The 12927-nt window shown below is 43.3% G+C and overlaps 1 protein-coding gene across 3 annotated transcripts in view; it reads right to left on the bottom strand.

The window, feature by feature from the left end:
* Nucleotides 1-12927, bottom strand: part of LOC8039608 (dual specificity tyrosine-phosphorylation-regulated kinase 1B) — a 161128-nt gene that overhangs the window by 15920 nt on the left and 132281 nt on the right. For all 3 annotated transcript variants that reach the window (XM_042293046.1, XM_042293029.1, XM_042293011.1), the window contains 2 exons: nt 12560-12725; nt 743-1029 (listed from right to left, as the gene is read on the bottom strand). In XM_042293046.1, coding sequence (XP_042148980.1) covers nt 743-1029; nt 12560-12725 — 453 coding nt within the window. The remainder of the gene's footprint in view (nt 1-742; nt 1030-12559; nt 12726-12927) is intronic.

Genomic DNA, 12927 nt, shown 5'->3' with positions numbered 1-12927 from the left:
CGACGCCGTGTTTGCGGATAGAAGCAGCCGGCCCGCGACCGGCATGTAACGCGCGCAACACTTCTCCTCGACCTGCGATTGGTCTGTCGCTGCGGTTGTTTGTTTCCAACGCCGCGGAGGGACATAGACATACGCACGTGAACGACACGTGCGTGCGTCCCTCCGTCGCTAGGGCAACTGAAGCCTCTCTCTTCGCTTCTCCCGCTTCTTCGAGCACCCTCCTTGCCCCGCGAGTGCCGCTTGCGCAACGCTTGCGGCTCGCGCCGTCAGCGCCGTTATCTAGTGTCGCACAGGGAAGCGCGCTCGCTGCTCCGGTCGTCGGCGCGGCCGGCGGGCTGTGCCAGAAACCGCACTATAACCGGTATTTGCCTTCGCGCGCCTGCATTTTAAGCGGTATGTAATTACATGGAGTTCTATGGGAGACGAACCGGTGGTTTAAAAAAACCGCGTTATACCCGGTCCTGCACTATAAGCGGTTACGTTGTAAGTGGTCTATACTGTAATGGCCGTGCTGAGGGGAGTGTGTGTGGGGTTCGTATTGTTTTAACATACTGCAATAAAACTGAACCTTTACGAAGCGTCAGAAAAGCGGTCGACACTTTTGTAAGAGACCACTTCTTCGAAGACTCCCATAGCAAAATGCCGGCTGCCGTTCTCCAAGGATTTCTAGGGTTGCGTCTGGTAAGCCTCTGCTACCGTTCTGCCCAAAATAACCAAGATTGACACAAAACCTCAATCATACCCTCTGCCCCAACTGGCAGGAGCTGCCGAAGTCGACGATCTTGATGGCACTGCGCTTGGGATTGCACAGCAGAATGTTCTCGGGCTTGAGGTCGCAGTGGATGATGCTCAAGTCCGGGTGAGAGAGGAACACGAGCGCCGTGCACATTTGCTGTGCAAACTTGCGCGTCAGGTTCAGGGAGACCCCGCTGAAGTTGGTGTTGCGTAACAGGTCGTACAGGTTGTACGAGAGCAGCTCGAAGACCAGGCAGAGGTGGTTGCGCCACATGAAGTGCCCTTTTAACTTGACTGCTCCCACGGCGACAGCAGGCATCGGTCGAAGCGTGGAAAAAGAGAGACACGTCGTTGCTCCATTAGAAATTGTTGCGAAGCAAGGTACCAAGCACTCACTGGTGGGGATTCCACCAAACAAGAGCCATCCTTTCACAGTGTTGCATCTTCAAAAATAGTTGAAGTTAACAGTTACCATTGAATGTTACTCTAGAAGCTGTCGAGCTTAAAGCGCAAGTTCTGAAACCGGGCCCCCAAGCATTCTCCCCCCCCCCCCCCCCCCCCATACCCCCGAGCATTCCACACACAATTATGTTCTTTCGACAAGCTCTAGCCCTGCGGACGACTCCAGTCTGGCTTCTACGCAGTCTAACGGTTGCTGTCCTCACTCGAGATCAAAGAAATCGAAAACCCCTAAACTGCATCCGAAAATGTCCAAATGTCCCATCACTGGACATTGGCATGTCCAGTGATGGAAGCAGCATTTAACCTTTTGTAGCAGGCAAAATATTGGTTTGGAGCAGCCACTGAAGCTTTTGGGGTAGATGCCAGTGTCTGTTAACATACCATGTTTAAATGAAAATAAAGATTGAAAATGATTGAGAGCTATTTCGTACTGAAGCATATTACTTATCTTTTGTAATTAGAATAGATAGAATGCAAAAAGAAAACACAACTTTCATTGTGAAAATTAAGGCTCAGCGAGTAAGTTCTATTTTCGACGGTTACTAAAAAAATGTTAAAAAATTAATCATACCACAACACTACAGTTCATATAAAGCCATTCCCCCCCCCCCCCCCCCTTTCTTAACATTCAGTAGTTTATTTAGTCTACGAAATGCCCACAAAAAGCCACATATCCGCTAAGGTGTCTACCAATCAAAATGTCCCGCAAGTTTTACAAACCTTTCTAATTCAAGATTCTAAGAATCGTAAACTAAACAAACAACCACTCATAAATATTTTGCCTTAAAATAGAGACACTGCATTTTGGCAGCTTTGGAAACAACGTTGAGTCGGTTTTCTGCTCCTTCGATCCGACTGCTGTACGGGAATTACCTTGACTACCGTATTTATTAAAGTGTAGGCCAACGCGCTGTTTCCAAACAAGCCCCCACAAGGTGTGGGCAAACGCGCAGTTCCCACACAAGGTGCGGGCATTGCATGTGCACAGGAACCGGATTCGCCTGAAGTAGGGCATCTGCGCGCGCGACCTGCCAAAAGCAGTACCAACCGCAGCAACGTGACGTCAGGGTCGCGTGTTGGTGCATACACAATGTCCCACAAAAAATTTACCGCATTTTATTCTACTGCAAAAATAAATTGCGCATTGCCGTTTAGCGATTTTCTGAAATTTTCAATGGGAAAAAGTTGACGAAAAAAAGGCAAGAACGGGCCACATTTTCCCATTAAAATTTGCAGGAAATCATTTATAATTAAATAGGATAACAGTTTGCGCTGAAATTTAAGCATCTGGTTCAGACTGCTAGCTTTACGTTTTCGGAAAAAAAAATTGTGTTGGGCAATGCAGTTTATTTTAGCAGTCAAAATTTTTTCGGAGGGACACGCTGTACATTTTTGTTTTTTCCCCTTTTTTGGCATAGCTTTTTAAAGTTAGAGGTCAACCTGAAATCGAGACCAAAGAAAAAAAAGGTAGACCTGTAATTGCATTGAGCATAATTTCCAAGACAACCGCGCTAACTCAGGCGCTTGCCAAAGTGAGCTGGTGCTCCCAGCGCACCGGTGCAAGGCAATGAAGCTCGACGCACACAAACAATGCAAAGCGGTGAAGCTTTATGCGCGCACACTCGTGTGAGGCGGGGAAGGTTGACGCAAGCAAAGGAAGTGCCACGGTACACTGCAGCCACACTATGCAGGCTGTGGCAGACATGCCACCCTGGTTCTGTCATACCACAGTAGCCAACATCCCACCATTTTGCAATGTTCTTCTCATATGTTTTAGCTCCTAACAATGCCATCGTCGTCTGGAAATTCAAACAATGAAGTGGCCAGCGAGGTCAACGAGTAATCTCTATACTTAGTTTCACCTGGTTTCACCCAAAGTTAAATCGCAGCCGATCTATGAGCCAATGGCACCAATCAACCAATCAAACAGCGTCAAAAGCGCCAGGTTATGGCATTCGCCATCTTTTCGTATATGTCCATTCATCGGCTAAGCCAATCAGGCACGAAGAGTGCACCAAGACCTGCGCTTTTATTATGAGTGTTCGTGGTTGTGTGTGTCTGCGCCTTCAAATGCGTTCTGATCTGAGATGAAAAAACTATACGGTGGGTAGAAATGCTGTAAAAAACATATTTATACCATTTTCCTTTCCTCCTACATCTTTGAATATTAAAGTCAACCAATATATTTTTTTTTATTTTTTTTGCTTTGTCTCTGAGCAGGTGTGGTAGAACTCTGAGCAAGATCGGCATTTTGGCGCAAGATGTAGCAGACTCGTTCATGGTGGATTTTGGCGTGAATGGTGCAGCACTTGCACTTGCAAGTGCACCAGTGCAATTGACAATTTGATACTTTATTTCTCTGTCCCAGGGGGGAAAAACCAGCCGTCGGATGGCCTGAACGACATGCTTTTCGTGTAATGCTTGTCAAAATATTAGCTGCTGGAGAAAATCAGTCATCTGCATTAGGTCCTTATTTCTAACACTTTTCGTTCACATTGCGCCCATTGAAAAGCATGGCAGAAGAGCGCAAGTATGCAACTGATCTTGCTACACCACCGTCTCCTTCCACAAAACAAAGCCCGTCTGCTATGGTCACCGAATGTCAAGAGACAGGCACGCAAATGCGTCTGAAACCAGCTACAGCCGCGCAATTTTCCTTGCCGTCTGCTACCAACGCGGCAACGCTAGCTTAGGCTCCAAGCTATACTGCCAAAAAGACTGCACTGTGCCACCACCACTCGCTTCGCTCGGGGAAACTTTAATATAATCTCAAACCCAAGCATGCACCAAGCCTCTTTGAAACTGCCAAGGGTTCACCAGGTGACCACTTCTTGCTCTCAGCGTCGACCTCCACAACGGTGCGTCAGACTTCAGCTAGCGTTGCGGCGTTCACGTTAGCAGACGACATTCGGAAGATGGCGCCTCCCGTAGCTTTCTTCAGACGCTGCGTTTGTGCATTCCTCCATAAAGAAGATGCTTCACTGCCATGGTGATGCTGACCATAGCAGACGGACTTTATCGTGTGGTAGGAGACAGCGGGGTGGAAAGTCAAATGCATGCTTGGGCGCTTTCGCTATGCTTTTCAATGGGCTGAACGTAAACAAAAAGAGTTAGAAATTAGGGCTTAATGCAGATGGCTGACTTTCTCCAGCATCTAATATTGTGACAAGCCTTACACGAAAAGTATGTTTTTAACTCGCAATTCGGACAAAGTATTTTGAACTGCATTATGGGGCTAAACCACTCATGTGCCGTGCAATTACTACATTTCAAGTATGTTAACTGTTTCATTGCAAGCATGCCTAGTGGTGCGGGGTTCCTCGGATGCCTTGCTAAGTGACTGGTGACAACCTCTTGGGAACAATCTTTCTCAGCTAGAAAAAATATTGCCTGATGAAAGCCTAGGTAGACGAGAGTTCCTTTTAATTATAACTACACAAGTAGGAAGTTGCATAGAATCATGACCTAATTACTGCAACTAAACTTCATGCAACTATATATAATTATGATCCTTTATGGGGCAAAAATATGTTGCTTCTGTAAACATATTAGTAGTATGGACTGCACATGAGAGGATGCTGGTCCTTTCTAATGTCCCTCCCCTTCAATGCAAACAAGCTCACTCCTTTAAAAGTCTCTCAGCTATGCGAGCACAATCAAAGCTGCTGACCAGCCTGATCACCCTGATCAGCCCCCAAGGACAATGAGCTTGCACTGGTGGCCAGAGGACAAAAGGTGCCATCTACCACCCTCAACCTGCCTTTAGCAGCAACAAAATCTAAATAACAAGCAAAGTATCCCGAGCAACATTCTGCAACGACATATACGAAAAAAGAAAAATGGCTATGCTGTTTTTGGTTTTGAACATGTTTTTGGTATCACGAAACAAACACGGCAAATGCGAACCCTAATAAGTCCCATATAAAGTACCACTGCTTATGAGTAATTGACAGAGCAAACTTGATTGTGTGGCCCTTGTTTCAGTCAGATGTTCAAAAAGTTTGCCTGCACACACAAATAGGAGGCAGTGATTGAGGGTAAGCCAAATGGTGCAATATTAATTTAGGAAAAAAAACTGAGAAATTACACATGATGAACTATGCCCCTGAGACAAGAGAGGAAGACTTTCATCTTTTTTTTTTTCCTAGTCTCAGGGTTATAGTTCATCATGTTTAATCATCACCAGCTCGTTATCACCCTAACATTCTGTTTATGAAAAATTCCTTCTGATACTTCTCCCTAATTGAAATTGTACAGTTTCCGTTACCTCTGTTCCCTACATTTAACGAAGTTTCTGAGCCACAAGGCATTACTCACAACTCTTGCCCGAGCCCGATTTTTCAAAACACAGGGTCCATCAACATCAAATAGGTAAGAAAGTGGCATATGCAGGATGAGAAAAACTGTTTAAAGGTAACACACCTCCGCTTGAAACAGTTTAGCTCTAGCTAAAGAGTGAAATAGTTCCATGCTTTAGTAAACTTGTAGTGTTTCGTCCTGTTAGCAAAGCTAGAACCTTTCCTAAGAGGAGGTATAAACTGGTAAACAGCAACAAACCGGAACTGCATGATGAATCGCCAAGTGGCAGCGAGCCGCAGCAACAAAATGGCTTCCGACTCATCAAGCATTGCCTCTGTGAAACAATGTTGCAGGAGGCATAACACTTCATTTAGCTCGGGAGAAACCTGTTTGCATCTGAATCTTTAAAATATAAGAAAGCTTGAGGCATCCATCATTTAGGACAGTGGCTGTACCTGCCTCATCTGTGTCAAAGGACAGAATGGCTGCCCGAGGCTTTTGTGAAAATAGTTTAAAGCTTTAGAGTTCACAACATGAACTTTCAAAAGCCAAATGGAGCACTTCCCCAGGCAATGCTTGGATACTGTCTATATCTGTGCTGCATTCATAGTACAGTGCTGAGAGATGGAGTTAACACTAACGTTTTGAGTCATGCAGCTTTGAGCATGGTGTCTAGATGAAAATGTTCTGTCATAGACACAAAATCAACCACTTAAACAAGCAAGTAAAGGTTTAAAGGGGGGGGGGGGGGGGGCTTTAAATAAAAAACAAATTATAAAACTGTTCATTTTTCAAAAATCCCAATTTTGAGATTTTGAGATCTCCCTACAAAATATGATTGCTGATTTCAATCTCCAGCTATTCTAAAAACACCAAGGTTCATGTCTCAAGCAGCTGGATTTAAAGTATCAGAGAAACTGACAGTTATTTTCTCAGCTTTGCCTTTTTTGTCAAGTGCCAATGCCTTATAGGGGTTCTGACCATGTTCTCCTGAATAAATTGCAGGAAATTTGATATTATTGTTTTCTGCAATAATTGAACTACATCCTTAAGCTTTATAGTTAGCCATATACTCAATAGATTAGCCAACTTAAGGTACTTTTCATCTTATTTATTTTATTTTCTCCAACTGATTCATTTATAGTAAACAATACCTTATAAATATTTTATTAGCTGGAGGATGTATATGGACCCTCGGAAATCACTACTATATATATTCAGAAGGAAAGATTTGTAATGAAAAATTACTTTAACGACCCAAAAGAAATGGCCTATTTGGGCTTATATATTTTGCCACATTTTTTGTTTGAGAAAAGGTATTTTAAATTCGACTGGAGATTCAAAATCAGCATCAAGAGATACATGTATACTGTATTTGAGTGACACATGGTAATAAACAGAAAATATATTTAAGGGCCCTCATCCCCTCTTAGTAATGTATCACAAAGAGTCTGGATGAAGACTAAGTAGGTAGTTATTTAGCAAAAAGATGCAAGCCGTCTACAACTCCCTGTAACGCCGGATTAGAGCGCAGCTCTTGAAAAGGAGGAGGAGGGGAAGGGTACTGAGGGGAAGGTATATCCTCCTTCCCTCCTCACCTTCTCATCCTGCCTGCTACTTCACCCTCCAAGCGGCGTCGCCGTCGTCTCACGAGGGTCACGTGACCCCTATGAGGTCACGTGACAATGACATCAGTGACGTCACTGATGACGTCATCAGTGACGATGACGATGCTGATGACGTCATCAGTGACGATGATGATGCCGATGACGTCATCAGTGACGTCACTGATGACGTCATCAGTGACGACGACGATGCTGATGACGTCGTCAGTGACGTCACTGATGACGTCATAGGCACGATGACGATGAGAATGCCGATGACGTCATCACACAAGTCAGTGATGATGACGATAAGGTCACTGATGACGTCATCAGTGACGTCACGCATCCCATAATGCATTGCTCGGTTACGGCGACGGCGACACCGACGCTGCTTAAGGGGAGACACCCCCTGGGAGGGTCAACTTTTGAACCCTTTGCTTAAAATTAATGAAATTTACAGGGTAGGCTGGTGGTCATGCTAGAGGGTGCATAACAAAATTTTAGGTCTGTCGGTTAATTGGGAAGGAAATTAGGGCAGCTTCTATCAGCAACACCCCTACACTGTTTAGTTAATCTAACCTCAGAAAACTATCACAATATTAAAGATTTTTATTCGCTAGATATGTAGCAGAATGCCTAGGAGGTGTGCCTATGGAAAGGTTTTTGTAAAAAGTAATTGATTTCTATCAATTTTCTCTTCTGCGAAATTTGTCAACTTTTTGGTCTTCTGTGTCTCCGACAAAATGTCAACATTTTTTATAAAAGACAGCCGTAAAGTGACAAACAAACCCCATAGGAGCATTCCTTATTAAATTTCAGTCACGAAAAGTGAAGAACGAGCCTTGCCTGTATTTCCATTCTCAAACGATAGATTGACTAAAATGGAATTTATACAAAAAAGTGGAACAGAGAAAGATGTGTTCAAAGTGCTCCAAACCCTACCTTTCCTTTAGCTTTGGTGGACAGAAAATAATTTATAACAAATTAACTATGCAGTTTAAACTAGTGAAAATTTCTGGGAATACTCTCTGGATGTAGATGGATGTAAATATGTAATTTTTCAAAATCAATGTTTTTTGAAGAATCTTTTTTTCTCCGAGTAGTGTCCCCCCTTAAGCCAGAAACGGGCGCCTAAGAGCTGCGCTCTAAAAGGAATGATGCCGAAACCTAGAAGCATCAACGCACAAAAGGTTCACTTTCACCAAGAATGATGAAGGGATTAATTGTTCCAAATGAAAATTCACTAGACCAATATAAAGGGACTTCTACAGAATTGAAAACAGAATGTACAGAGCTGAGAAGACTTTCACCCGACATGGGCAAGATTGAACAATGAGACCTCAGCGAAATGAAAGAGTGTCAACACTTTCTCCAGAATGCATTCTCAGATCTCGACCCTGCCAATAAACAACGTGCAAACGACAAAAAACTTCAAGCAGGAGTATGCAGATGTGATACGACAAGGTTACCATATTTAAATGTGTATACCTAGTCTGACAAACACGGCATTACTATGAATTGGACGAAAATTAATGTTGTGAACTCCCCCTGCGGCATGCAAAAGTCAATACCGGAGGCAGAAAAGAAAAGAAAAAAATATCACATGCAGGTGGGTTAAGAACCCGATCGGTCACTCAGTAAGCAGTTTTGGATCATCAAACAAACTCGAGCTGCATGTTCGGGAGCAAGAACCTGCCAAGACTGAACAAAGCAGATACAATTCCTGGACTGCTGAAAGCAAGTCATCAAGCAACAACCAAATAGGGGCTTGTGACATAGAGTGGGAAAAACCTCTCTAGGAGGAAACCCTCCTGCCAAGCAGATGCAAACTGAGACGCAGTCTGAAACATAGTCCAACATGCAAATTCCTTTGCTCTGCAAGAATCATGGTCCACTAACACCCTCAAATTTGCCCTCAATACAAAAAAGCCACATCAGAAGAAATAAAGCAGAACTAACAAGGGCAAAAAAGTGAGACGACTGCAATGCGGAAAAAGGATTAATTGAACTCTACGAGCGTGGTGATAATATGACGTCTTCCCAAATCTCCCAAGAAAAACACAAAATCTACAAGGCAAAGAAAGATATGCCTAAAACAAAGTGAATGTGAAACGAAGAATGAATCAATGACTCCCGAAAACAGAGCAAAACAAGCAAAGGAGACAAAAAGTATTACTTGCAAGCTGGAGCCCCAACAAGTACAACAAACACAGAACACAGTTGCAGTTTCATAAACATAGCAGCAAGATCTTGGAAGCAAATGAAGTGGAAGGATCAAACAGGATCCGCATTAAGACGAACGATGAACCGTCAACGATGAAGTACCCCCCCCCAGTGGCAACTGACGAAACACAGCTCGACTCCTCGCAGAATTACGTCTTCATTATAAGGTCTTCACCTTTTGCATACACTGGAGGGGGGGGCCTGCCAAATCTTCAACAGAAAAAGCGAAGAAGACGTCAGAAACGGGAATGCATGCGGCGTGTTTCGTTATCATTTTCATCACAAACCAGTCAGTCGGCATTAAACCATCAGCAGGAAGGGTCCGTTTACATTGCTTCTCCATGCCATGGTCGAAAACCCTGCAGAATTATTTAGCACACTTTTTTATGGGAAGATTGTTGTGACCTTAGAAAATTTAAAAACATTTAAGATATGAAACGCCCCACCATAAGGCATCAGCTTCAGGAAGCTGACAGATTCATCCTATCCTTTAATGCTTTACCATCTATGCACAACAAGCATACAAACAAAAAATTACAGGGAGACGCTTAAGCTTCGCCTTTAAGAGTGGAAAGAGATAGCTAAATAAAAACCGCCGCTCGTTGCCGAGTCGCGCAAGCGTGTCTGCGTGGCCTAGTCGGTAGCATGTCTGGCTTGTAACCGAAAGGTCATGGGTTCAACCCCACTCCATCTAGAATTCTTCTAATTTTTTTTTTTTTTTAAGGCAAATGAATTACTTATCAACCAATCAGGATTTTTCGGTCCCACCACACTGACGCCAATTTTTCTGCGGGAAGCCAACTTTTCTGTGACACAAACTCTTTAAAACTATCGCTTAAAAAAAAAAAAAAAAAAAAGACGGACAACTTTAATAAAAAAAAGTGAAGGAATATAGTGGCAACAGTCAGAGAACAGTAAAACTTTGTTGCAAAATGCACCATATATCACCAAGTGGGTCAAAGGGATCGATGGTTGTTTGAAGGGTTCTTCACAAATCGAACTAGGATTTACTACAGAGATGCCTCAAGTTGGTGGAAGCTTTTGCTAAAATTTTGGAAACCTGAGTAAATCGAGAAAAATCAAAAACTATGTTTTCCCTATTGGCGACACCAGCGAAATCGACGCCGCGTGGCGGCAACGCCAAGAAGCCCAGAAGAGGAGGTCGTTTCGACTCTGTCAACTGCTATCGCTGCTTGGTTCTCATAGGCAGCATAGCAACAAACATTTTTTGCAGTAATTATTTTTATACTTTCGCCATGTCATTCCTATGCACTGACTAGAAGAAGGTTTCTATCGTCTAAAAATCGGTTTGCTTTCATATGCAACACCGATTTTATGCTGCAGTGCAAGAAATTTATGGTGGTCCGCATGCTGAACAACGAAAACAACTTCCTTTCATCCGCCATTTTGCCTGACCAGCGTGCCCCCTATAGTTTGCTGGAGTCGTAAATACTTTGCATGCACACTCAAAAAATATTTTGTGTTACTGTGTAACTTATTTGGGCCAAATAAAGTGAAGAATAGGTAAGCAAACTCTTTCCATTTCATAAAATTTTTCAAATCGTTAAGTGCCAAAAGAGCCCACAGCGATTTTATAGACAAACCCAGTTCTTATTTTCTTTCTTTTGACTCAAGAGGTTTCATGCATTTATACACTCAATTAATGAATGCACCAGCTTCGAGAACCTTTGTAGTAAATGCCGGCGTGATAAGTTAAGAAACCAATTTATGCGGTCCCTTCAAACTGCCATTGATCCATTTGACCCACACGGTATGTCCCATTTGAGTGTTGTGCGGCAAGAGTAAATTGACAGTTAAGAATTGCAATACTCTGCCAAAACTTTTCTCAGTTTCACTTTCCGACATTAAACTTCACTTTAGGATTTCTATCATTCAACAAGTTACTGACAAACCTCATTTAAGTTGTTCTAGGATTTGAAGTGGTGAACAGAAATATAAGCTACCTAATTTTGTTATAACTTGCTCTTTAATTACAAAGAAATTCAGATCTTGTAAAATGTCCCTGTCTGACTACTTTTTTCAGTGGGAGATAGAATAGCTAAATTCAATACTGCATCTTCAGCCAAATATATTATAGTTCACTAATCTATCCCAACCTCTTACAGCTGGTTGTGGTAAAAAAAATTTTGGAATTGTTATCATTTTAATTGATAGATTTGCACAGTGTTGCAACTCCTTGTTGGAATACTATATTACCGTGAAGCTTTCAAAAGTCCCCTATAGTGCGGAGAGTGTCACGGCATACCCTCTAACCCTGGAATTACAAATTTTAATTCCATATGAGTGAACTACAGTTCAAAGTTGAGCTCGTCAAGGTCTTCCTCTCCATTGAAATACCCCATGAAGTAGTGATTGCACAGAAGCATTGTGGTACAACACCCATTCAAACATGTAGGGGTAGGAATTCAACTCGCAAGCTAGAGCCTGCAACATGAACTTTGAAGAAGAGCCTGCAAACTGGTCCTCAACCCTCGGCCGCCGACCCCCTTCTTTTCCCCGAAATGATGGCCGCTTTACGAGGCAGTTTGTTGGAAGAGGTGGAAGAAACGACCTTTAACATGCCACCTATGTCGGACAGTATCCAAACTTCGCTGCATGCTTAATGTCACAAAATTATGTGTTCAGCAAACCTTGCCACGATGCTAGGTCCTTGAATAAAGATTTGCAAAATGAAAGAGTGTGATCAAGAATTGAGACGCCTTTAGGCTACCTGGCAAAAGAGGCACTCGGGTGAACATTTAGGTTCCAAGAGGAAGAAGAAACTGTTTTGGCAGATCCCCAAAAAGATAAATGCAGCAGAGTACTTTGAAAACATGAATTTAGGTTCGACAGCTTCACAAAAACAGATGCTTCTAGCGGCGTTCCCAGTCGACAAAGGAGATGCTGCTGTCCAGGAAGAGTCGGGTGCGTGCTTTGCCCGACATTACGAGGCGGTGCACGTGCAAGCGCAGTGTTCTTGATTTAGCAAAATCCACTATACACAGTTGGCAACATTGGTGTATCGAAAATGGCGGACTAAAGAAACGTCCATACCCATGCTGCAATCCTCAATTTAAGTAATCCCTAAAATCCCCAACACCACACGCACGTGCAATAAAACAGCACTTTTACCTCATCTAAGAGTCAGTTGAAACCATCTTTTCGTCCATCACGAAAGAACGCTGAATGCGCATCCAGCCCCAAACTGTCGACAGACCACAAAACAGGGGACTCACCGATCTTGTCCTTGCCCACTTGACAGCAGGTACCATTGCTCTCATGGCTGTTCATCATCTCCAGGAGCTTCACTTCAATTTGAGCTTGGTTCAGGAAGGGTTTCTTGTTTTTTATGATTTTGATGGCCACAAAGCACTGCTCTTCCCTGTCGTATGCCTTCACCACCTGCAAGAGTTGTGAGCAAAGGAACCACTTGTAAGTTGTACCCTATATGGTTTCAAGCAGCCTGAAAGTTCATGCAGCAGACACGGTTGAAAATTTATCGGCAAGAACACTCTCATCCTTCCAATGCTGTTAGAAGTCACGCTTGGTGCACTCCCAACATAGGTACAGAGGAGAGGTCTTAAAAAAAAGCTGGCACCCCAAA

This window comes from Ixodes scapularis, unplaced genomic scaffold (assembly GCF_016920785.2).
Source record: "Ixodes scapularis isolate PalLabHiFi unplaced genomic scaffold, ASM1692078v2 PGA_scaffold0__279_contigs__length_252992795, whole genome shotgun sequence".
Classification (NCBI taxonomy): domain Eukaryota; kingdom Metazoa; phylum Arthropoda; class Arachnida; order Ixodida; family Ixodidae; genus Ixodes; species Ixodes scapularis.
This window is presented reverse-complemented; position numbering and strand designations above follow the sequence as displayed.